At 40.1% G+C, this 23,215-nt stretch overlaps 5 protein-coding genes across 6 annotated transcripts; 2 read left to right on the top strand and 3 right to left on the bottom strand.

Moving 5' to 3' along the window:
- Nucleotides 1–96: 96 nt before the first annotated feature.
- LOC111793640 (probable tyrosine-protein phosphatase At1g05000) lies at nucleotides 97–3,280 on the top strand. Its single transcript, XM_023675609.1, has 5 exons — nucleotides 97–584; nucleotides 722–815; nucleotides 2,631–2,688; nucleotides 2,800–2,843; nucleotides 2,928–3,280. The coding sequence occupies exons 1-5, from the start codon at nucleotides 331–333 to the stop codon at nucleotides 3,111–3,113; spliced, it is 636 nt and encodes a 211-aa protein (XP_023531377.1). The 5' UTR covers nucleotides 97–330; the 3' UTR covers nucleotides 3,114–3,280.
- A 632-nt stretch (nucleotides 3,281–3,912) lies between these two features.
- Nucleotides 3,913–5,425, bottom strand: LOC111792121 (1-aminocyclopropane-1-carboxylate oxidase 1). Its single transcript, XM_023673456.1, has 4 exons — nucleotides 5,252–5,425; nucleotides 4,872–5,098; nucleotides 4,450–4,783; nucleotides 3,913–4,371 (listed from the first exon to the last, which is right to left on the bottom strand). Exons 1-4 carry the CDS (start codon nucleotides 5,354–5,356, stop codon nucleotides 4,078–4,080), a joined length of 960 nt encoding a protein of 319 aa, XP_023529224.1. The 5' UTR covers nucleotides 5,357–5,425; the 3' UTR covers nucleotides 3,913–4,077.
- Nucleotides 5,426–10,533: 5,108 nt separating this feature from the next.
- LOC111793648 lies at nucleotides 10,534–15,861 on the bottom strand. Of its 2 annotated transcripts, XM_023675630.1 has the most exons (6): nucleotides 15,761–15,861; nucleotides 15,071–15,382; nucleotides 14,042–14,168; nucleotides 13,498–13,541; nucleotides 11,365–11,770; nucleotides 10,534–11,217 (listed from the first exon to the last, which is right to left on the bottom strand). In XM_023675630.1, the coding sequence occupies exons 5-6, from the start codon at nucleotides 11,481–11,483 to the stop codon at nucleotides 10,647–10,649; spliced, it is 690 nt and encodes a 229-aa protein (XP_023531398.1). In that variant the 5' UTR covers nucleotides 11,484–11,770; nucleotides 13,498–13,541; nucleotides 14,042–14,168; nucleotides 15,071–15,382; nucleotides 15,761–15,861; the 3' UTR covers nucleotides 10,534–10,646. The 2 variants fall into 2 exon arrangements, with proteins under 2 accessions (XP_023531398.1, XP_023531397.1); XM_023675629.1 differs by lacking the exon at nucleotides 14,042–14,168.
- A 196-nt stretch (nucleotides 15,862–16,057) lies between these two features.
- LOC111793644 (protein CELLULOSE SYNTHASE INTERACTIVE 1-like) lies at nucleotides 16,058–18,602 on the top strand. Its single transcript, XM_023675623.1, has 2 exons — nucleotides 16,058–18,104; nucleotides 18,480–18,602. Exon 1 carries the CDS (start codon nucleotides 16,352–16,354, stop codon nucleotides 18,071–18,073), a length of 1,722 nt encoding a protein of 573 aa, XP_023531391.1. The 5' UTR covers nucleotides 16,058–16,351; the 3' UTR covers nucleotides 18,074–18,104; nucleotides 18,480–18,602.
- A 2,073-nt stretch (nucleotides 18,603–20,675) lies between these two features.
- On the bottom strand, nucleotides 20,676–22,540 carry LOC111793643 (clathrin coat assembly protein AP180-like). The gene has a single exon (XM_023675622.1). The coding sequence runs from the start codon at nucleotides 22,513–22,515 to the stop codon at nucleotides 20,773–20,775; it is 1,743 nt and encodes a 580-aa protein (XP_023531390.1). The 5' UTR covers nucleotides 22,516–22,540; the 3' UTR covers nucleotides 20,676–20,772.
- Between the last annotated feature and the right edge of the window lie 675 nt (nucleotides 22,541–23,215).

The raw sequence follows: 23,215 nt of genomic DNA, 5'->3' as shown, positions 1-23,215 counted from the left end.
AATAAAATGGTTGGATTGGTTAATTTTTCAATGGGAGGGACATAAATGTCTTTTCAGAGTTAATTCATAGGGTCAAAGAAAAAGAAAAAACTCTGGAATTTCCCGTGGTCCACCGATTCGCTCTTTCTTTCAACTGTCGAAATATTTTTCCGAATAAAGTGAAACTAAAGTGTTCGTCGGAATCGGAATCGGGATCGGAGTAAACCCAATTCCCACCGCCACCCGAATATCTCCTCCGATTCTTCCATTTTTACACTTCACTTCACTTCATCTTCTTCCCCACAGCTTCTCAAATCCTTCTTCTTCTTCTTCTTCTTCTTTAACTCCGTCATGCCACTCGATCACCACTCCCAACACTTCGATCAAACACGCAGTTCCGTCGAAGCCGATGATGATTCCGACCATCTCCACCCTACTCGTTCCACGACGTCTGTCGTCAATGGAGCCGACTGCGAGAATGCCGGCGATGACCTTTTCGTCCCTCCCCTGAACTTCGCCGTCGTTGACAATGGCATTTTCCGCTCCGGCTTCCCCGACTCTTCCAACTTCTACTTCTTGCAGACCTTAGGCCTTCGTTCGATTATGTAAGAGTTTTCTACTGGCTCGGTTTTAGTTTACTTTCGTTGTTCGTCTGTTCTTGATTTTGTATTCTTAGTTGTAATGTTTTGTTTGATAATCGATGATTGAATATGAACTGATTGCTTTTTAACGTATATTTTAGATGTCTTTGTCCTGAGCCATATCCTGAGGCGAGCATGGATTTTCTCAAGTCGAATGGAATTCGATTGTTTCAACTCGGGATTGAAGGTACTAAGGTTTGTTCTCTTGTTTCCATTTTGCAAGTTAATTTTTCAAAGTTTTACTTCACCGAAGCATCATTATTGGGAGATAGTTTTAGACAATTCCCAATTTTGAGGGGAAGCTACTTGTAAGGTGATTTTTGTGATTATGCTTTGTATGCATATTTTTCTTTCGAGTTAAACATCATTTACTGGTCGGATATTCGAACTTCTAAGCTCTCAATTGATGATATATGTCAATTATCGCTATGCAAAGTTCATCTTGGCATGCCTTGTATGCATATGAACTTACCAAAGAGATCGTTAGAACCCACTTGGCTACTTCAACCAAGTTTCTTGGTAAATTTGCATACAAGGAAAAGAGTAAATATGCAAGCATTTGATGTTGAGGCTCCCGCTGAATATAGTCATTCCATGATCTTTGAGCCATATATTGGTTTGCATTCCAAAGGACATTTAAGAGGAATTTGCATCTTAGTTTTAACTGCTTCCACTGTTTCCACGTTCATGATAAACTGTTTTTGGGGATTTAGCTCACAAAATTTAGCTTGTGTAAATTGTGTTGGCTGGTTCAGACAAGTTTGATGCATATGTAAACTTGATTCTTTAGTTTATGAGGAATTTGGATATGAGAGCTGATCAAATATACTATTTGGTATGAAATTTGATCTGACTAGTGCTATTCCAGATATCTCTGAAACTACTCTCAACAACTTTCTGGCCTGTTGAAAATCAATTGAACATAATGACCATCATTAAGACGTATTAACACACACAAAAAGGGGAAGAATAAGAGCAGAGAGATAGGAGAGCTGGTTGTATGATTCTTATGGCATTGAGCTACTAGTCATGGGGTGATTACTAGATGTTTTGACGAAGTATTTCTTTCAATGAACAACCTTGATCATGAAGTGATATCTTCACGTTTTCTTTCTTTAAATGTGGGGGTAGCACGAGGGAAGGGGCGTTAGACTTCCATTTGAACTTCCCCATTGCATCTAAAGCTCTTCCCATGTTCATTTGATTGAGAAATAGGATGAAGTTGCTTTGTTTTCCTTACATATACCGAATGTCAACTGAAGGTTTATTGTTGGCAAAACCCATGGAAAACTTGACATTTTGGAATCAGCCCAAGCCACCACTAACCACCACTAACCGATATTGTCTTCTTTGGGCTTTCCCTTCCGGGTTTCCCCCCAAGGTTTTTAAAACGCATCTTCTAGGGAGAGGTTTCCATACTCTTATAAGGAATGCTTTGTCCCTTCTCCAACCGATGTGAGATCTCACAATCCACCCCCTTAGGGGTCAGCGTCCTTGTTGGCACACCGCTCGGTGTCTGGCTCTAATACCATTTGTAACAGCCAAAGTTCACTGCTAGCAACTATTTTCCTCTTTGGGTTTTCCTTTTCAAGTTTCCCCTCAAGGTTTTTAAAACACATCTTCTAGGAAGAGGCTTCCACACCTTTATAAGGAATGTTTCGTTCCCTTCTCCAACCGATGTGGGATCTCACAACTTAAGAAGTCAAGAGGGCGTGTTCACCATTCCTTGCTTGTTTTAGTGTCATGCCAATGCTAATTTTTAATACTCTCACAAGTGGGGCGAAGGATTTGAACTTCTAATCTTTTGATTGAGATCATATGCCTTAATCAAAGAGTTGGAACTTGAGAGTAATGGTCTCTAACCGAAATTTGAATACCTAACATAAATTTAGACTCAACCATGTGGTAGCAATTATAGTAGCAACCATGTGGTAGCAATTATAGTAGCTACAAACAGATGATAGCACTCTAAAAGAACGCTGATCACTTCGTTGTTGAAACTAAATACAGGAGCCTTTTGTGAACATTCCAGACAACACAATTCGTGAAGCACTTAAAATTATTCTCGGTACCTACCATTCTTCACATCTCACATCTTTTATGAGGCTGAATTAGTAGATGTTAAAGTTTTATAGTTTGGATTTGTGTTCATTTGGGCATTCCTTTTTCCACCATGCAGATGTGAGGAATCGCCCAGTTCTAATCCATTGCAAACGAGGGAAGGTTTGAAACTAAACCCGTGAGCTTCTACCATGCTAGTGCTCATATTGAGTTTCTAATTAGTTTAACTTGTATCTCACTCTTCAGCACCGAACTGGTTGTGTTGTGGGATGCTTTAGAAAGCTGCAGAAATGGTGCCTATCCTCAGTCTTTTATGAGTATCAGCGGTTTGCCGCTGCCAAGGCAAGAGTTTCAGATCAGAGGTTCATTGAACTATTCGATGTTTCTGGCTTGAAGTATCTGCCATCTTCATTTTCTTGTTCCAAAAGATAAATTGTCTTGTATGCCTATTTTGAGGACGATCATTAGTGGAAGAACATGCCTCACATCTCTTTCAAAGTTATTACCCTCCCTTATAGTTGTATATTTTTACTGTTCTCAAACTATATTTATGGTTATAAATCCATAAGGGATTCTCTGGGATTCACCCACCCAACTCATTTATGTGTTTAGATTTTAAGAAGGTTCATTCAGTCCTTTTTTAGCTTTCCTTTTAGCTTCCTTTAAAGTGCTTCCATTTTAAGCATCTTCAAAAGAAAACGTACCCATTATGCTTATTTGTTCACATTTCCTTATTTAATGAAAACTTCAATCTACTAGTTCTTTCTTTAACACTTTCTTTACTTGATTATGATTTACCCGTCTTGCACGGTTGGATGTTCTAGTTCTCTCATAACACTTTCGTTAGTCGGCCCAATATGGTTAGATTCATAGTTTTAAAACGTGTCTACTAGGGAGAGGTTTTCACACCTTATAAGGAATGTTTCGTTTCACTCTCCAACCAATGTGAGATCTCACAATCCACTTCCATTGGGACTAGCGTTCTCGTTGGCACACCACCCAATGTCTAATTTTGATATCATTTGTGACAGTTCAAACTCACTATTAGGAGGTATTGTCCACTTTGGCCCGTTATGTGTCACCGTCATTTTCACGGTTTTACTAGGGAGAGGTTTCCGCACCTTATAAGGAATGTTTGGTTCTCCTCTCCGACTAATATAGAATTTCACTGTGCTCTAGTTATTGCGCAACAACCGAAACAAACGGAAAGAGAATTTAATTATAAAGAGAATTAAGGGACCAAACAGATATTCTTTTCTAACTTTTGATTAAAATAATAACAATAGGCTAGAGATTGAATGACTCACTTAACCCACTTTAAAAGGCAACATAAGCACAACCCCTTTAAATATTTATTGTTAAAAAAGTGGGTCTTTCTTTCTTTCCTTTTCTTCTTCTATGCTGTTGCCATTGGACCCAAATTAGCATTGGCTTTCATGGCTTCAAATCTTGGCTCCTTCGCCTCAAACTTCACTCCCAAATACAGCTTCATGTAATCTTCAAACACAAACTTGGGATACACTTCCTTCTTCTCCTCACCCTCACCCTCTTTCTCTATCAGCGACGGCGCCGGGAAGATCACGGCGTCGCTCCCCGGATTGTAAAACGAAGCTAACGACATTCGACCACCCCCGCTTGTCTGAGTCATCACTCTATGCATCACACTTTTGTATCTTCCATTTGTGATCACCTGCAAATTTAGAAACATTAAAATCTATCCTTCCTTCCTTCTTCACTTTATACCATATTGTTGTGACCTACCACCTACCTCAAGTTGGTCTCCAAGGTTTACAACAATGGCGTGGCGCATCGGTGGCACGTCGATCCAATTACCGTCTTTTAGGAGTTGCAGGCCGCTGACCTTGTCATCTTGGAAGAGGAGGATGATGCCACCAGCGTCGGTATGAGCTCGGAGACCCTTGATCAAATCCGGCTTCGGACACGGCGGGTAGTTACTCACCTTTGTCCCAAATGTAGGACCTTTTGATCCATGGAAAACCTTCTTCAAATACCCCTTTTCCAACCCAAGATTCTCACATAGAAGATCCAATAACTCCTCTGAAAGATTCTCTATCTTCTTAGCAAATTCCTTCATAATTTCCCTATAAATCATTTACATGCAGCGTTATAGAAAGCGTATATAACATAATCATACAAATTTTATGCTCAAAGTAAACAATATCATCATACTTGTACTCCTCGTCGAGTTCAGACATCTCAGCGATGTTCGACTCGGGGAGATGACGCAAGAAGAACGTGCTTTCCCAGTCCATATCCTTAACTTCATCCTGAGCAGCCTCCAACCCCTTGCTAGCCACAGCCTCCTTAAACCTCTGTTCCATACATTTCTTGTAATGATCCTTTGTCATCTTCTCCACAGTGTCCAAAAACTCATGTGAGATCCCATGGTTCACCAGCTGCAAAAACCAACTCCAACCCATTACAAACACAACCAAAACAAAGAACAACAAACCAAACCAAGATCTTGTCCGGTCAAGACATCTCTACTTTCTCTAAACGGTCACACGTTCAAATCATCGTAAAAAAAAAAATCGTAATCTATGAATCACCTCAAAGAATCCCCAATTTTGGCAGGCATCTTCAACTTGCTCCAAGATCTTAGCTCTACCATCTCCATTGATATTCTCCAAGTTGATGACAGGAAAAATGGCCATTTTTTGCAGATACAAAAAGCTTGAATGAGCTCTGTTGGGATTTTGGTTATGGTGGATGAAGAGAAAATGGATGGTATTTATAGGGGAAATTGTTTTGGATTTAAGAATTTGGAAAGTGGGAAGAAATTGNAAAAAAAAAAAAAAAAAAAAAAAAAAAAAGGGCCCATGAATTCCCATGCATGTATGTGGGAAGAGGTAGGTTATTGAAGATTGAATTTCCTCTTTGGTCAGGGTTGGACCCACTTTGATGGCTTTATCATCTCTTCATGTTAGACCAAACTTGGAGCCATTTTGTGGCTACCAATCCCACACCCTAATAATCCCTTCTCACTTCCTTCCATTCACCCCTTCTTTCACAACACCACTATCTCGTTTCTCTTATTTACCTTTCGATATTCTCTTCAAAACCCACCGACCTATTATAACTTTCCTTACTCGAAATGTTGCGTGTCAAATAAGAGAATCGAGATTCAAATGACGTACACTGATGTATAACAAGAACGTTCATTCCACATCAGCTTTACCGACTTATGCTACTAACAAGTTATTCCAAACTTTGTACTACATGTTAGCCGACATTTGCTTGAATTAAGGGAATTTTCTTTACCCGGGTGGAAAGTTCGATCCATTTTTTTCAACAAAATTTTTTAGTGAATTTTTACTCAACCCTAGTTTGAAAAAACGAGTAAGAATAAGTGAGATATAATTTGATTTTGAACATTGACCAACTTTATTAAGAAACCGAAAGCGATGAATTTAGAAATCGTTGTTATAATTAAAGAACGTGTTGACTCGTTTTTTTTTAATTTTTAATTTTTGGTGTGGGTCTCACCAAATTTTACTTGATTTTTCTTTTTAACCTGTTTTTGTTTCTGGTGATGATTTTGGAGTCTCAAATCACATCCTTCCTATTCCACTTATCAATACCAAACGTCTCTTCTCACTTCAAAATTTACCTAAAATACCTAAACTTTCTTCTCAAACGTGTAATTCAACACTCAACTTACTCTGCATCTTAAATGGTTTCATACACAATCCAACATCATCACCACCTTCTTCCTCAATTCTCTCACACGAAACACAAATAAAACAATCCCGAGCGCTCCGTGGAGTACCTGTGGATTGTCTTGAAGCTATGATTTTTATCACCGTGGAATAGAATATCCCATGCGTGGAAAGAGAGGACTTAGATAGCAAGTTTGCTTTGAAAAGCTAGTTAAACTATTATTTTGATGTGATGGAATTATTGACCTGTAATTGTCATATGCCTATCCCGATGAAATCCCTCCTAGTTGTATGATTAATGGGATCGGCCGTCCTTCGAGCAACCCAAACCCTCATTCTTTAATAAGCTATAGGTCTTTGTAAACATGTTAAAAGACTCTCGTATTCGACGGGTCACCTTTTCAAGATTAAGAAAGACGAACATCTTGGAGGAGTAAATAATTCAAATTGTAGACACTAGAATATATATATCTTAACTAGTTGAATTATAGTCGCATTATAACCTTGATTTTAGCTTCGATCGGATCGGCTTTTGTGATTGACATGCAAAGCTAATGCAGTTAAGTTATGTATGGGGTGGCAGCTGGGCCACGCCCATAAGGTCTCTAAGTGCGAAACTCGTCATCACGCATGGCACTCATTCATGTCAAGTCCCTACAACCCTTAGATACCATCTACACTTTTCTAAACATTATCTCTCAAACTTTTGCTTCAAATTTTTTCTTTTTCCTTCGAGATTTTGTTCGTCTCTAAACGTTTAAATTTATATCTATTTGGTTTCTAAATTTTAAAAATAGTATAACCGACCACGAACTTACTGTTTTGTATCTATTTAGTCTCTAAACTTTAAAAATTCTGTAATAAATTTTTAAACTTTCAATGTTGTGTGACGTTTTTTTTTTATTACCTATGAGACAGAATGACCCATTAGATAAGCTCAAATGGTAATTAAATAACATATTTCAAAAAATACACTCAAATTAATTTTGAGAATAATGTGTAGGCGTAAAAAAATGTTTGATATATCAGCCTAAATCCACTACTCAGATATTGTCCGTTTTGATCGGTTATTTATCGTTGTCAACCTCACGATTTTAAAACGTGTCTGTTAAGGGAAGATTTTCACAGCTTTATAAGGAATGTTTGGTTCCCGTTGAATTGAAATTATTTAATTATTTAATTTTGGTTCTTATCTTAAATTATAAAGTATGATTTAGTTGAGAATTTTTAGGTGATTCCAATAAACCAAAAACAAAATAGCTTTGATATTGATAATGACAAATAGCATATTGTTAATGGAATTGAAATTCAAAAATTTCATTTAAGAACAAAGTGGTAGGTTGATTAGCAGGTGGTAAATGTGATTTTTGATTATAATATATAGTTTGGAAGAATGAAATGTATCTTGTAATTAAATTGATATCATCATTGACATTCAAAGATTCGAATGCTTCTTAGTTTGGTAAATGAAATTGAATATATTATCAAGTCATTTTGGTTTCTAATGGCGGCTCATCCTTCATATCCATTTCTATATCAAACTTGTTTGGCTATACATGGCTGCAACAAACATGGCTCTTTCAATATCTATACATTATTTCTCTATTTTATTCATACACAATTGTCTTTTAAATACTACTCGACTATATTTAATGGTACAATTGTCATCTGCTGTATCGGGTTTTGGTCAGTTAAGGAGATGTTTCTACATCCCTATAAGGAATGTTTTGTTTCCCTTCCCAACCGATGTAGGATCTCACAATCTCCCCCTTGAGACCCAACATCCTTGCTAGCTCTGATACCATTTATAACAGCCTGAGGCCATCACTAGCAAATATTGTTCGTTTTGGCTCGGTTGTTTGCTAGGGAGAGATTTCTACACCCTTACAAAGAATGCTTCGTTATTATGAGATCCCCACGTTGATTGAAAGGGGAACGAAACATTTTTGAAGGGTAAATTTAAAATCGAGGGACCGAAAATATGTTTTACCGAAAAATGTGATATAAATAAAGGGTGTGATGATGTTGTCTTTTGAAAATAAGGAACCTACTCCATCCACAAAAAGAAGAAAAGAGTTGTGAAGATGTATCAGCTTTTAGGTGAAGGCCTTTGTATGGTATGGTGGGATGGCATGTCTTTGCTATACTTTGAACCTTTCAATCACCACTTAAAAGGACCCAACTTGGAGGTAATGTCTATTCATATCAAATGCAAACCAATTCAAGAATTTCTCAAAACAAAAAATCTTCGTAGAATGAAACCCTGATCTTAGAAACGTGATTCAAATGATGATAAAAAAAATCTCGTATATTCACTTTTCATCATTTTCAACGAATTTTCTCCGCTATATGATTACAATAACTTTGGCGGGGTCGGGTTTACTTTGAAGAGATTAATTTAATGAGTTTGAAAACTTCAAAGCATAATCAAATATGTTGGTGAAAATTTACCGAACTTGAAAATTTTAGAAGATTGAGAACAATGATACGATTAAAGACGAAAATTTTACCAAAGCATCATAAGTGAATAGCTCGCGGTTGGTTAGCTAATTGATGAGGGAATAACTTATCAAGACGACAACCGGTAGCTGATCCGAAAGCTAAAAGGACCTAAAAAAATATGAGCATGATAGGATCGTTAAAACGTTCGAATATGTCTAAATACATACCTCTGTCCATCTTTTGCGAAGTTGTAAAAGTTGCAGTTGAAATGTCCCATAACAAAGCAAATCATATTAGGATTGCCCACCAAAATATGTTCATATCTTTATCTCATTTCTCCACTTTAAAATCCTAATAAGATATGGTTCTTTTTACTTGCTTTCATAAGTAGCAAGATTTGTGAGATAATCACCTAAATTGACATATGAGAATTGTTCTAGTTCACAAGAAACGTTTGGTTTCTGATGATGTAGCGTAAACAAACAAAAATGTAACAACTCTAGTTCACCGTTAGCATATATGGTCTAGTTTGGCTCGTTACGTATCGTCGTCAGACTCACGGTTTTAAAATGCATCTGTTAGAGAGAGCTCGTTCTCACCTCCAACCGATGTGGGATCTCACATAAAATATAAATCGAGACTGGTTTCTTAATCTCACATTATACAGATCCAATGCTTGAGTCAAACACCTCTTATCAATTTTAAGTCAAACTATGTATTTAATCGCTGAGTATTTTTTTAAAAGTTTCTAACAAGTATCTATGATGTGAATCGAGAGCCCTCGACCAAGCTTCAAGCTTCAAGCTTCCATCCATCCGAGAATAATGAAAAGCCTATCAAGAAAATTCGGGATGAGAATAACTTTACAAGTGGTACCGATCAACATGGCTTGAAACACCTACTCTAGCTCTTGTTAGAGTAGGAGTAAAAGAAACCAACATGTGACCTTACAATTTGGTCATAATTTAGGGTTTATTTAGTGTCTCTATTAGGGATCACATGTGAGGCCTAAAGCCCAACAATTTAGGGTTTAAATTTTTTTTTCTTCATAGGCTCGATCCTCTTATCTCGTGATAACTTTTGAGTTCAATAAGATTGTTCTGTCTTGAGAGCTTAGTTCTTAAACAATCTATGTGTAAACTTATTTAGGTCACTAGATTTGGCCCGACAACAAGTATTCATCAGTCGTCGTAGGTCTCGAGTCATGCATGGATCCTACCTTCTTAGCATGCCAATACAACCCTAAGCAACTAGGGTCCACACCCATGCTTCTTGGTGGGTCTTATTTTCATCATTAGTGCCCAACAATGGCTCTTGCTTAGCTTCATCTCCATCGGTCGACATCCATACATTCATTCATCCCAAACCCTTCTCCCCTTCTCCCCTTTCTTGACGCGAATTCACTTCATCACAAGTGACTCATACTTACTAAACTTGATAAATAACTCAAACAATTTAAACCAACTCAAATAAAAAAAACTTATAGTTGATTGGGTTGAAAAAATTAGAACCCGAACAATCGGATTGAGTCTAAAGATGTTCAAACTCGTCCCAATCTAATCCACGAACACCTCTACCCTTCGGATCACGCCATGAATGCATTGCTTGCTAAGCTAGTAGTGCAATCATGATAAGTTCCACCGCAAATAGAAGTTTCGTGCAAGTATTTCATATCTTCCTCCCCTTAATTATTCAAAACATAAGTCAAGCAAGGATGTCTGCTTGAGAGGTTGTGCAAACCAAAAATCAGCTGCCTTATCCATTCTTCCATTATTTCATATAAAAACACAAAGATCACGTGAAGACAATAATTTAGGAGAACGAAAATGAATTTTCTTCTATCTTAAAAAATATCAAGAATCTCAATGATCGAACGGCTGCAAATAGGACAGGTGCCTCCGTTGAGCCATAGTTCCCTAGAACATACCCTACAAAAGGTGTGTCCACAGGGAATAAAGGCAGCACCTTTACTCCTCTCCATGCACACGCAGCACAACCAATCACCGTTGTTCTCACTCTCCTTTCTTCTCGTCTTCCAATCCCCACCGTCTATTTCTTCAAATAATCTCATCAGTGATTTCACATTGCCGACGGTGGGGCCTCCTTCCTCGGTCAAGTTTCTCTCAGCCGCCAGAGCCATCGCCAAGTTCATCCCGGAAGCTGCAGAGCTCCGAGTCCCATCGTCTCTATGGCTGCGGCTACTTCCATGGCGGCTTAAACCTATACCATCAATCATCGTCAAAGTTGACGATGTTGAACTCCATGAACCTCCACAGCACCCCATCCCCTTCATCAGTCCTAGCCGTTGCTTCAAATTGGCCCATCTCTGCCCTCGATTTGGCCGCTCCATTTCCTCTCCAAATTGCTGGATTGACACGAAAAAGACCCACAGAGGAGTTCTAGTAAAATGAATCCTAAATGGTATCAGGTGTTAGACAAGATAACAATCCAGAAATACCCAGAAAGAAGAATGCCTCAAAATGTGCTTTTTCAGACCAAAGAAGAAGCTAAATCAGGAAAGAAAAAGTGGGTTTTGTGAAAGAGTGAATGATCTTACTAACCAATTCTTAAGGGTTCCGTAGACCTTCAGGAACAGGATTTCATGTCTGCCATGGCTGAGTGGTGGTGTAGAAGAGAGAAACTGGGAAGCAGAATGACGGGCAATACCCTGTCCATTCATTCCATTTCCATATCTGAAAAGTTTGGCTCTAAAGAAAGTTTCTCTAGTTAGATTGAATGAGCTGATTGATCAAAAACTTTGTGGCTGGCATTGGAGTGGAGGGGGGAGCCGCAGCAGGCAATGAAGAGATATAGTAAAGCAATAAACGTGAAGGGGTCGCTCTCGATCTATATGGAAAAGGGGACCCGTTGTTTGATTTGTCACTGTGTGAGCGGGAAAACGTAGACCTATGGCGCCATTCAAGCTATAACCTGTTTGGTGAGAATGCACCATTTACTCTTGTGAGCCTATAATAAATACAAATGATGTATCGTTATAAATTTGTAGTGCATAGTTTTCTTCAACAACCCACCATCCCGAACAGTATAATCTCAAGTATCTCAACTCAGCAAAAGAAATACTTTATGAAAATGATTGTTAATACGAAATAATCTATGGGGGTAGTTCACACATGAGAGTGTTGTGTGGGGATCTCATCATCTACCATTTCTGGCTTTAACCCTTTCAAACGCAAATCTACTTTTGGGAAAAGAATCTTGAAGTCATACGTTTTAGACATAAAGGGTTCTATTTGAACATCACAATATATACTTGTATAGAAAAGAACATGATAGTCTATGTGAATTTGTAATAGTCCAAGCTTATCGCTAACAGATGTTGTCTACGAATCGTTGTCAACCTCATGGTTTTAAAACACGTCTGCTATGGAGAGGTTCACTCCTTATAAGAAATGTTTCATTCTCTTTTCCAACCTATGTGAGATCTCACAATCCACCCCCTGGGGGGCTTAGCGTTCTCGCTAGCACACCGTCCAGTGTTTGGCTTTGATACCATTTGTAACATTTCAAGCTCACAGCTAGCAAATATTGTCCTCTTTGAACTTTCCCCTATGGGCTTTCTCTCAAGGTTTTAAAACGTGTTTACTAGATAGGTTTTTATACCCTTATAAGTAATGTTTCGTTCCCTTCTCCAACCTACGTGAGATCTCACAATCCACCCCCTCGGGGGCCAGCGTCCTCGTTAGCACACCACCCAGTGTCTGACTCTGATACCATTTATAACAGTTCAAGCTCACTGCTAGCAAATATTATCGCCTTTGGGCTTTCCGTTGTGGGATTCCTCTCAAAGTTTTATAACGCATCTGCTAGATAGAGATTTTTATATCCTTATAAGGAATGTTTCGTTCCTCTCTCCAACTGATGTGGGATCTCACACAATTTGAAATTGTCATATTGAAATACTCCAAACTAATGTGCTACTCTTCTGCCTTAAGGAGCTCTTAGCATCTTAGGGAAGATGAATGAAGGCCATTTTGTTCTTAAATGAGGGCATTGAGCAAGCTAGCTTCTAAACCCATAATTATGGCAAATTTTTTTGCTTCTTTACGGCTAGAGTTGATTCAAAGATAAAGAAGGCAAAAGCCAATAAATCCGGCACGTTTCTTCTCCTTCCTACTAAATTTGAGGGTTTCCAACCCACATTTTGTCCACAAAAATTTAAATTGGCCATAATGAAATAAAAGTGAACAGTGACCCTAGAAAAGCTATTCACACTTTCTTTCAAGTAATCCTATTTTTATGAATTCTAACAGTCCACATCATTAGTAGATATTGTACGCTTTGGCCCGTTACATATCGTCATCAGTCTCACGGTTTTTAAAACGTATCTGTTAGAGAGAGGTTTCCACACCCTTATAAGGAAGACTTCGTTTTCCTCTCCAACTGATGTGGGATCTCACAATCCACTTCCTTTGGGGGTCCAGTGTCCTCGCTGGCACACCATTCGGTGTCCGGCTCTGATACCATTTGTAACAGCCCAAGTCCACCGCTAGTAAATATTGTCTGTTTTGACCATTACATATCGTTGTCAGTCTCACGGTTTTTAAAACGCGTTTGTTAGGGAGAGGTTTCCACATTCTTATAAAGAATGTTTTGTTCTCCTCTCCAACTGATGCAAGATCTCACATGAACAGAGAACGATCACATGTCATACGCAAAATCAAGGAAGCTCTGACCTTATATTGAAATTATTGAGTCACGTTCCTAAATCCACCCGCCCCTGTATGCCAACAAGAAACTCAGAATTAATGAGTAAACAGTGTTCCCAGATAGTAAAGTTCGAGTAATAAAATCCTATGCAATATAGTAACTAATCCTCCACATTATTAACAGTTCCATTTCCACGTGAGAGAGCAAGTGAAAAACCATAGAGGATTCTAGAAGTAGGCAAGACTTTTGTATCCCATATGCATACAATTCAAATTCCATCATCATGAATAAGAGACAACCAAGTCAAAGGAGTGTGTTCAAATTGAACGTATGATCATAGATGGGTAAACAATGTGTACACACCTATACACTATACATATCAGCTGTAAATGACAGTGTGTCGATGAACGCTATTCCAAACCCCCCAAAAAAGAAAAAAAAAATGGCTGTAAGAAACTCCAACGCTAAAAAGGCGAACCACAAAAAAATGTGTTCGTACAATGAGGTTAGATAAGAAGGTTCATATTATTGATTCTCACTTTGGTATGTTAAATAAGAAGGTTCACTTACCATCGCGCACTAGACATCTTTGAATCCCTCTAGATATTGGCCGCATGAAGGATGAATCTAGTTGAGCATAAACCAAACTGACCTTCATAAGGCGAGAAAGATCACATGGGGAAAAAAGGGTGTGTTCCTTCAATGTGATTAGAGCTAGATATCAGCCATAGGATAACATGTATGTGAGATCCCACATTGGTTGGAGAGGTAAACGAAGTATTCCTTACAAGGGTGTGGAAACCTCTCCCTAGTAGACGCGTTTTAAAACCGTGAGGCTGAAGATGATACGTAACGAGCCAAAGCGAACAATATCTACTAGTGGCGGACTTTGGCTGTTACAAATGGTATCAGAGCCAGGCACCAAGTGGTGTGCCAGCGAGGACGCTGGCCCCCAAGGGGGGTGGATTGTGAAATCCCACATCGGTTGGAGGGGGAACAAAATATTCCTTGTAAGAGTGTGGAAACCTTTCCCTAGCAGACGCGTTTTAAAACCGTGAGACTGATGGCGATGTGTAACGGGCCAAAGCAAAGAATGTTTGTGAATCCTATCCCAATGTAATTTGGTTAGTTACATCAATATATCACCATAGGAAACCAAGTCGGTGAGTAACTCTGGTTTACTCAATAACTTTTGAAGAATCATTGTAAACACAGACAAATCGAAGAGACTACTTCCAGGCAAGGATCCCGACCTGAATGGCTAGATTCCGACTCACAAACAAGATACTCAACAACCTTAACAGCTAATCTCAAAACAAATATATACACCCTCCCGAACGGAACTAATGACAAACTAATCAGGGGACTAACACATTGAAATTGTTTTAATCCATAAAGTTTTAAAACAAGAACATAAGAAACTAACTTTTAAATGTTTACAATGGTTGAATAAAGAAACGGAAGTAAAGAAAAATGAATTAGAGTAATTCTACAACTGCTAAGACGCAAAAGCCTATTCTCTGAAGCACTATAAATTGAGGGTCAGTAACACAATAGGAAGCATTTTACAATAAACAATTTCTGTCCGAAAACACTTACCCCAAATTCCGCATACACAAAATCCATCAGCTGAATCTTTGCCCAGTCCAAGATCAAGCATTGTGAGATCCCACGTTGGTCGGAGAGGGGAACGAAGCATTCTTTATAAAGGTGTGAAAACCTCTCCCAAGCACACGGATTTTAAAACTGTGAGGCTGACGACGATACGTAACGGGCCAATGCAGACAATATCTGCTAGGGGCGGGCTTAGGCAGTTACGAACATGGATTATCGCTCTGAGGAGCATGCCTCCAAGGTGCACCAAAGCCTAAACTATCTTCTAAAACCAATCCATTCATTAGCTTCCTTGCCCTGTCCAAGTACCATAAATCTCAAACGCTCAAGTTATCAGATAGAGGTTGCTCCACTCCTTAAAATTTTGTTTTGATCATTAAGCACCAGGAAATGATAGTGCAGAACTTTCATATTAGAATCACAATATCACATTAAACTACCACTAATCTCTACCAAATTTTTCATCAACACCAACAACCTAAAATATTAGGCAAGGTTAATTCATTTGTAAAACAATTCTCATTTCTATGCCTAGTGTAGATACTAGACAAATGAAGAGGTGGACGAACTTGGAGTAATAGCATGCAATTCATCTCCCTTTCATCTTTTCTCCTTATTCAGTCACTGATATTGATTAAACTACATCAGCATTCAAACTATGTTCAATATGTTTACCTGAAAATGATCAATTTCAGCAGCTTGTGACAGTAACTCTATCAGCAAACAAGGCCAATCGGTACAGGAATGTGCCAATGACGGAGAAAAACTAGCAATGGCATTAGCTCGCCAGCCTTGCCGAACTTTGATCGCCTCCATGGAGGCCAGCATTACGACCCGAGCAACCTCGGCGGCATTTCAACGAGCAGATGGAGCAAGAACTGCTTGATCCACATTGCCGAGATTGGCTCTCTGCCCGATACAAACACTTTTCGGCCCAGGCGGCCCAATAAGAAAGGCCCATTTGGAGTTCCGTGGTCTTCTCCGCGTGACCGTCGCATTTTCTCTTTCAACCGTCGAGTTTCTTTCGGACTTTCTCTCTCTACTCCGAAGCTTTCTTTTCTGGCTATCTCTTCTTCGTTGATTGTGTTTTTGATTCCGCCAGCAGACCCTTTCTTTTCTGTAATTGTTTCTGTCAGAGGCCCTTTCGATTTTCCCTTTTCCTTTCCCACCAAGCAACCCGTCTATCTCTTTCTCTCATGTTCTCTCCTTCTCCCCCTTCTTTCACAGCTTTCTAGGGTTCATTCCCCATCAATTTCTCCGTCGTAAATGCCTCCGATCACCGCCGGAACCCCCATTCCGCCGCCGTCTACCTCCTCTTCACAACCCCTTCTCGACCTCATCATTCAGATTGTTTCGCTTCTGCTTCTTTCTTCTCTCAATGTCCGGTCATTCGTTGGGCGATGGCAGGTTCTTCATTCCAAGCTCTCCACTCTCCACTCTGCTCTTCTCGAAGTCTCCGATTCGCCTCACTGGTCGGAGAATCCCCTTGTTCATACTATTCTCCCATCGCTACTCTCCACGCTTCAGCGGCTCAAATCCTTGTCCGATCAATGCTCCGACTCGGCCTTCTCCGGTGGGAAGCTTCATATGCAGAGTGATTTGGATATGGCCTCTGCTTCTCTCTCTAGTCAACTCAACGACCTCGATTTGTTGCTTAGATCTGGGGTTCTTTACCAGTCCAACGCGCTAGTACTGTCTCAGCCGGTTCCTGGTTCGAATAAAGACGATACGGAGTTTTTCATTAGGGATCTCTTCACGCGGTTGCAAATCGGAGGGGTGGAGTTTAAGAAGAAGGCTCTGGAGTCTCTGGTTCAGCTTCTGAATCAGGATGAGAAGTCTGCGGGGTTGGTTGCCAAAGAGGGAAACGTTGGGTATTTGATTCATTTGCTTGATTTCAGCTCTCAGCCCTCTGTGCGAGAGCTTGCGGCTTCTGCGGTTTCAGTTCTCTCAACGGCGAGCGATGAATCGAGGAAAAGAGTGTTCGAAGAAGGAGGATTAGGGCCTCTGTTGAGGATTCTTGAAACAGGATCGATGCATCTTAAGGAAAAAGCCGCCGCCGCCGTCGAATCCATCACCATCGATACTGAAAACGCTTGGGCCGTTTCCGCTTACGGAGGCTTATCGGTCTTAATCGAAGCCTGCCGATCGGGCACTCCACAGCTGCAGGCTACGGCAGTCGGTGCGATTAGAAATGTCACGGCGGTGGAAGATATCAAAACATCTCTCGTCGAGGAAGGGGCGATTCCAGTATTATTACAGTTGCTTGTTTCGAGCCCGACGGACACGCAGGAGAAGGCAGCAATGTCCATAGCAGTATTAGCCTCCTCCGGTGAGTATTTCCGATCACGGATAATCCAAGAACGAGGATTACAAAAATTATTACAATTGATCCACGATTCACCAAGTTTCAACACGATTGAAAACCCATTACGAGCCCTAAGTTCGCTCGCGGTTTCCGATCCAATCGCCCGGATTCTATCATCTTCAACATTGTTCATAATGAAACTGGGCGAATTGGTAAAGCACGGAAGTTTAGTGCTGCAGCAAATCGCCGCCTCTCTGGTCGCCAATTTATCAATTAGCGATGGGAACAAGAGAGCCATCGGGAGTTGTATGGGTTCCTTAGTGAAGCTAATGGAGATGCCAAAGCCGGCCGGAGTTCAGGAAGCGGCAGTGGGAGCCCTAGCATCTCTTTTGACCGTCCGATCAAATCGGAAAGAGTTAATGAGGGACGAGAAGAGCGTGATGAGATTGATGCAAATGCTCGATCCGAAAAACGAGGTCATCTCCAAGACATTCCCGTTAGCCATCGTCACGGCGGTGCTCTCCGGCGGAAGCAACGGCTGCCGGAGGAGACTTCTAGAAGCCGGAGCTCACCAGCACCTCCAGAATCTCGCCGACATGAACGTCGCCGGAGCTAAAAAGGCCCTGCAGCGGCTCACCGGCAATCGGCTGAGAAACATCTTCAGCAGAAGCTGGAGGGAATAAACGCAAAAGAAACTAACCGCCGCCGTCAAAGGTAAGCTAATCCAATCCGAGGGTAAAATCGGAAACTTACAATAATATCATGTGTTGACCCTACACTTTAAGCCTTTCCCAGAGATTGACCCAGTAGCATCATTAGGTAGAAAGTCAATGATGCCCCTCCTCATGTGACCGGTTTGTGACGGTCACAGTTTGGGAAACAAACACGACGTCGTTTTATTAGAATCCCCGTAACATTTGTGGACCACTGAATTCCAGTGGGCCCCTTAATCTGACATCTAATTTAGTCGTAGGAATTATGAAAACGACAGTCCTATCTTTTCTTTCCTTCTTTATTTTATTTTTTCCGAATAAAAGAAGAATAAGTTAATTACTGAATTTATTTAATTTTTATTAACTGTATTTTCAGGGATTTGGAGGATTTCGTTTGGAATTTTCTAACTGCTGAAGTTGAAGGGTTACGACGACAACAACAACAACATATGACCAAACCCAACAGCTATTTTCACCTCGTATTATAATGTCTTTTTTTNATAAATAAATAAATAAAATAAAATAAAATAAAATAAAAAAGAAGAAGAAGAAGAAGAAAGAAGCAAGGATGCGGGTTTTAGGGAGTATCCTGGTATGCTTTTTTTTTCCTTATATTATTAATATTAATTTCACTGATGAAGATATGTGTAAGTGAGTTGTTCATGCCCATGATTGTCATCTTGTTTGATTGTGTAAATTTCAAGTCAGTTTCTTTCTTTTATTATTTATTGAATCAGGGAAAAGAAAAAAAGAAAGGAAGAAAAGTATGTAATGAGAGATGGGATTTTTGTGTATACTTTTTTGACCAACAAATGTGTCGGATTATGAATGATGATGATCTGTGAATCCGAATCCTTTTGTTTTCTTCTGTGTTGTGTTGGCTGAATGGGTTGTATTCTGTCTGCTCTGGGCTCTGAAGTGGGTATGTGAGATCCCACATCATCCCGTTGGTGAGTACAACGAAACATTATTTATAAGGGTGTGAAAACCTCTCCCTAGCAGACACGTTTTAAAATCTAGAGGTAACGATGAAGGACCGAAGGGAAAGGGAGTTTTCCATCCGATATGGATGGTGGGGCCATGGGTTTCTTTCATGCTCTCATGCTTGTTTGTTGTCCCAAAACAAAGCTCAGCCCCACAAGTTAGTTAGCCATGGATCTTCCTTTCTTTTTAGTTGGAGGGAGGGCAATCATGTTGTGATTTGATAAGCTTGGGGTTCACTCAGGCTGGCAATCCCATGTGAAGGGGAGTAAGCAAGCAATTATGGGGTTAGATATTGAAGGGTTGTTTTAGCCTTGAGAAATATATAAAACCCATGAGAGATTATGATTGAAGGTTGGATAAGGATAAAGGTTTTTTTTTTTTCCCTCGCTTTCCGAACTAATCTATAACCCTCCAAATCCTCTAATAGATATTGTCCTGTCTCAGTTAGAAGTTTCCACACCCTTGTAAAGAATGTTTCGTTACTCTATTCAACCAATGTGCGATTTCACATAATCTTTCCTTCATGACCCGACCGGACCTTATTACAGTTGGATGCTGCAGAAAAGGCATATGGATGTGGGGGCTTTATACATTGTATATTCACATGGTTGTGGTTGCCAGTTGCCAGTTGCCAGTTATGGTTCCTTTTTGGATAATCGTGTGTTTATTGGGTATTTGGTTGGGAAAAAAGAGGAAATGAAAGGAAGGGAAAGGAAGAGAGTTTTGATATGTCCCAATGGAAAGCTATCATTCATAAGCTAAGCTAAGCTGTAAAGTTCCCATTTCTACACTTTTTCTCTCTCTCTCTCTCTCTCCCATTAGGTAGCACTCTGTGCAGTCAATGCTATACTTTTGTATTGCCTTCTTCTAAGCATACAGTCCCAAATTAAGGCTCATAATCCATAGAAAACAACATGTTTTTGGTTTAGGGTTTAAAACAACTAATACCTTTACTCATAAGGTCACTAGCGGAGTATTAAAAAACTCAATAAGGTACTCTCCCTCTCGGGGTTAGATGTGCACCCACAAACAACTCGTTCCTAATCTCCTCCTTGGTATGTCGGTGATCCCTTAGGATGACTTAGATCACTCCCTCTATTACTAGAGCACACAATGTCTAATTATTGCAAATGTAACAATACAAGTCCACATTGTTCGCTTTTGCCTACTAGGGAGAGGTTTTCATAGGTTTTCATACTCTTATAAGTAATATTTCGTTTCTCTCTCCAACCGATATGAGATCTCACAATCCACCATCTTGTGGGCCCAGCATTCTCCGGTGTTTGGTGCTAATACCATTTGTAATAGCTCATATTGTCCGTATTGTCGTCAATCTCACCGTTTTTAAAACGTATCTATTATGGAGAGTTTTTCACACTCTTATAAGGAATATTTTGTTCTCCTCCCTAATCATTCTCATCACAACAATCATACAACGCACATTCCTTAGAAAACGACCGTTCAAAACAGTGACAATTGGGTCATAAGGTATATAACAATCCGGTTTCCAATTCACCTCGAGGACAGTCTTCCCTACCCATCAACTCGATAATTTGTCCCTAACCCTTTAATGAAATAAAAACATGTGTTATATACAACACTTTTGATTTGAATTCAGGTTTGAAGAAATCTCCTCTTAAATTTACATCCCAAAGTCTCAATCTTTCTTAATTCTTCTCCAAAACTCACAACGAATGCTTCGCTATAATCTTGTTTTGATGCTCCTTCCACAACTTCTGCTGCTGCAACAAACTATCATGATTCATCCCTTCAAAACTCCGATCATTTCCACTCAATTCGCTTCCCCACGGCACTGCAAATGGATCGTTTTCAATACCCATATCAACTCCGATCAGAAATGTTGCTGTTTCTGCTCTGAATGTTGGGGCCATGGTGGCTGCTTCATTCAAATTATGAGCGCCGAATGTTTGAGTCATTTCGGTCTCTGCTTTGAATGTTGGTGCAACTGTGAATAAATCGCTTGAATCTTGAAGAAATGGGTTGTTGTTGTGATGCTGCTGCTGCGGCGCAAGGGGCTTCACAAACATGTTGTCGCCGACGGACGGTGAGAAGAAATCCGGCCAATTTTGCGGCGACTCGGTAGCGGACTCCGCCAGAACGATCTCCCAATCCCCAACTCTAAATTGGTGTTCTTCCGCTTGAAAACCCTTTTGGTTTTCTTCAAAGAACGCAAAATTCGGAGACAGAATCGATTCATTACTGAAATCTCCCAACTGCGATTGCTGATAATCGGAGAAGCACTCGCCGTCGTGCTCGACGGAATTAGCCGGGCTAGGCCAGCTTCCGGCGGCGCTCATAATATCCCCAAACGAGTTAAAATCAGACCCCCAATCCGAATTCTTATCCGACGATTCCAATTGCTCCTCGGTGAACTTCACCGTTGGTCCAGAGAGAAAAACCTGCGTCGGCGTCGGCGTCGGCATCGGCATCGGCATCGGCGTCGGCGGCGGCGGCGATCGATTTCCATGGCAGGGGAAGGAAGCATGTTCTTTCAAAAACTCCTGCAATGTCTCGATTAACTCATCGGAAGGCTGTTGAACACTCGGATACTCCGAGGTTCTTCCAACCCCAATACTTTTACACACATCATAAAAAGAACCCAATTCCTCAAATTGCTTCGCGGCTTTCACGCACGCATGAAACGCATTAACACAGGATTGATACTGCAAATGGAAGAAGCTATCTAGAAGAAGCGCAAGCCCATCGGAGATATCTCTGTATAAATCGAAGCTCTCTTGAACGACGGCGTGAAGCGAATGTTGAATCAATCGATTCCTCTTCGCCGATCCGGTGGGTCTGGTGGCGATTGCTCTGTCCAGTAATTTCTGCCAGTAAGAAATCCGATCAATTAACATCGTCGGCTTCATATCCCGAATCGGCTCGTTCATCCGTCGTGTAGTCTTCCCTTGAGTGTATCGCTTTTGAAGCTTCCCGTTAAGAAAGCAATCGAGGCGTTCATCGAGATACAGAGCAAAGGTTCGAACAAAAGCGGTGTAATCCCACGGATTGGAATTTGAATCGTCGCGGAAATTGGAGAGGTTGAGGATTTTAGCGCCGCGTTTCATGGCGAGGAGAACTTCGCGGGGGAAAATCGGGTCGCCTTCTTGGAAGATACGGAAGACGAGATTGAGAGATTTGAGGGCGACGATCCAATTACGGGTTCTGGCAATGCGTTTAGCGATGGAATGAACACAGACGGCGGCGTGGGATTTGTTGGAGGAGATGAAGAGGAGGATTTCCGCCAGGTAGCGGTGGTCGAGAGGGACGTCGTCGTGAGTGGTGGCTTTGAGAATGGTGACTTCCAAGGAGGTGGCATTGGGGCCGCTGCCGGAGGCGGAGACTTTGGCAAGGCTGATGCTGGTTTGGTCTTTCACGGCGTAGATGGCCTTCCGGAACTTGCTGGGCATGGCTGACACCACCGAGTATTTTTAAAAATTGTCCGACCAAGCTGCAACGACAAACCAATTTTGACACTATTACAAACATCATTTTTTTTATTTGAATCCACCTTTTATTATTAAAAAGACAGTTACATTGTCTAAGGTTTGTGAAGGTGAGACATGTTCGGAAATGGAGGGGTTGACTGAGTTTTGGATTTTGTCCCGACCAATAATTTATGAATGATATCGAGGGAGACATTTCAATCCTATAATATCAATGTCACGTTAATAAGAATCAAGTTTAATTTCATTTATGAAATAAAAGTTTCAAAATACTTTGAGTTAGAAGCTTGCTTTTGAGTTTTAGAACTTTTATTTATTTTTAAATTACACTAATTATTGTCGTAAACATTACAAACTCTTGAAATGTATCATAGAAGGTGAACGGTTTTACTTTGAGGCTATATAAAGTCATGTATGCATTAGAAAGAACATTTATGTTTTCTTTTAGTCAACCTTAACATAATCAATCTTACTTGTAGAGTGATTTGACTATAGAGAACATGTCATAGATTCGGCCCTACATCCAATATTAAAATATTATATTTCAGATATTGTAGAAAATAAATTTTTTATAAGTTTTTAAATATTGAATAAAGTTTTAATTTTATATTTAATGGATTATTCACTATTAAATAAAAAGTTTAGAAACTAACTATCATTATCA

This window comes from Cucurbita pepo, chromosome LG04 (genome assembly GCF_002806865.2).
Source record: "Cucurbita pepo subsp. pepo cultivar mu-cu-16 chromosome LG04, ASM280686v2, whole genome shotgun sequence".
In the NCBI taxonomy this organism is placed as follows: domain Eukaryota; kingdom Viridiplantae; phylum Streptophyta; class Magnoliopsida; order Cucurbitales; family Cucurbitaceae; genus Cucurbita; species Cucurbita pepo.
This window is presented reverse-complemented; position numbering and strand designations above follow the sequence as displayed.

Coding starts and splice junctions, on each gene's coding strand:
- LOC111793648 (XM_023675630.1), bottom strand. CDS start 11,483: ATGAATGGACAGGGTATTGCCCGTCATTCTGCTTCCCAGTTTCTCTCT. Junction 11,218..11,364: donor TACGGAACCCTTAAGAATTG/GTTAGTAAGATC, acceptor GATACCATTTAG/GATTCATTTTACTAGAACTC.
- LOC111792121 (XM_023673456.1), bottom strand. CDS start 5,356: ATGGCCATTTTTCCTGTCATCAACTTGGAGAATATCAATGGAGATGGT. Junction 4,784..4,871: donor GAACTCGACGAGGAGTACAA/GTATGATGATAT, acceptor AATGATTTATAG/GGAAATTATGAAGGAATTTG. Junction 4,372..4,449: donor ACCTTGGAGACCAACTTGAG/GTAGGTGGTAGG, acceptor CTAAATTTGCAG/GTGATCACAAATGGAAGATA.
- LOC111793643 (XM_023675622.1), bottom strand. CDS start 22,515: ATGCCCAGCAAGTTCCGGAAGGCCATCTACGCCGTGAAAGACCAAACC.
- LOC111793644 (XM_023675623.1), top strand. CDS start 16,352: ATGCCTCCGATCACCGCCGGAACCCCCATTCCGCCGCCGTCTACCTCC.
- LOC111793640 (XM_023675609.1), top strand. CDS start 331: ATGCCACTCGATCACCACTCCCAACACTTCGATCAAACACGCAGTTCC. Junction 585..721: donor TTAGGCCTTCGTTCGATTAT/GTAAGAGTTTTC, acceptor CGTATATTTTAG/ATGTCTTTGTCCTGAGCCAT. Junction 2,689..2,799: donor AGCACTTAAAATTATTCTCG/GTACCTACCATT, acceptor TCCACCATGCAG/ATGTGAGGAATCGCCCAGTT.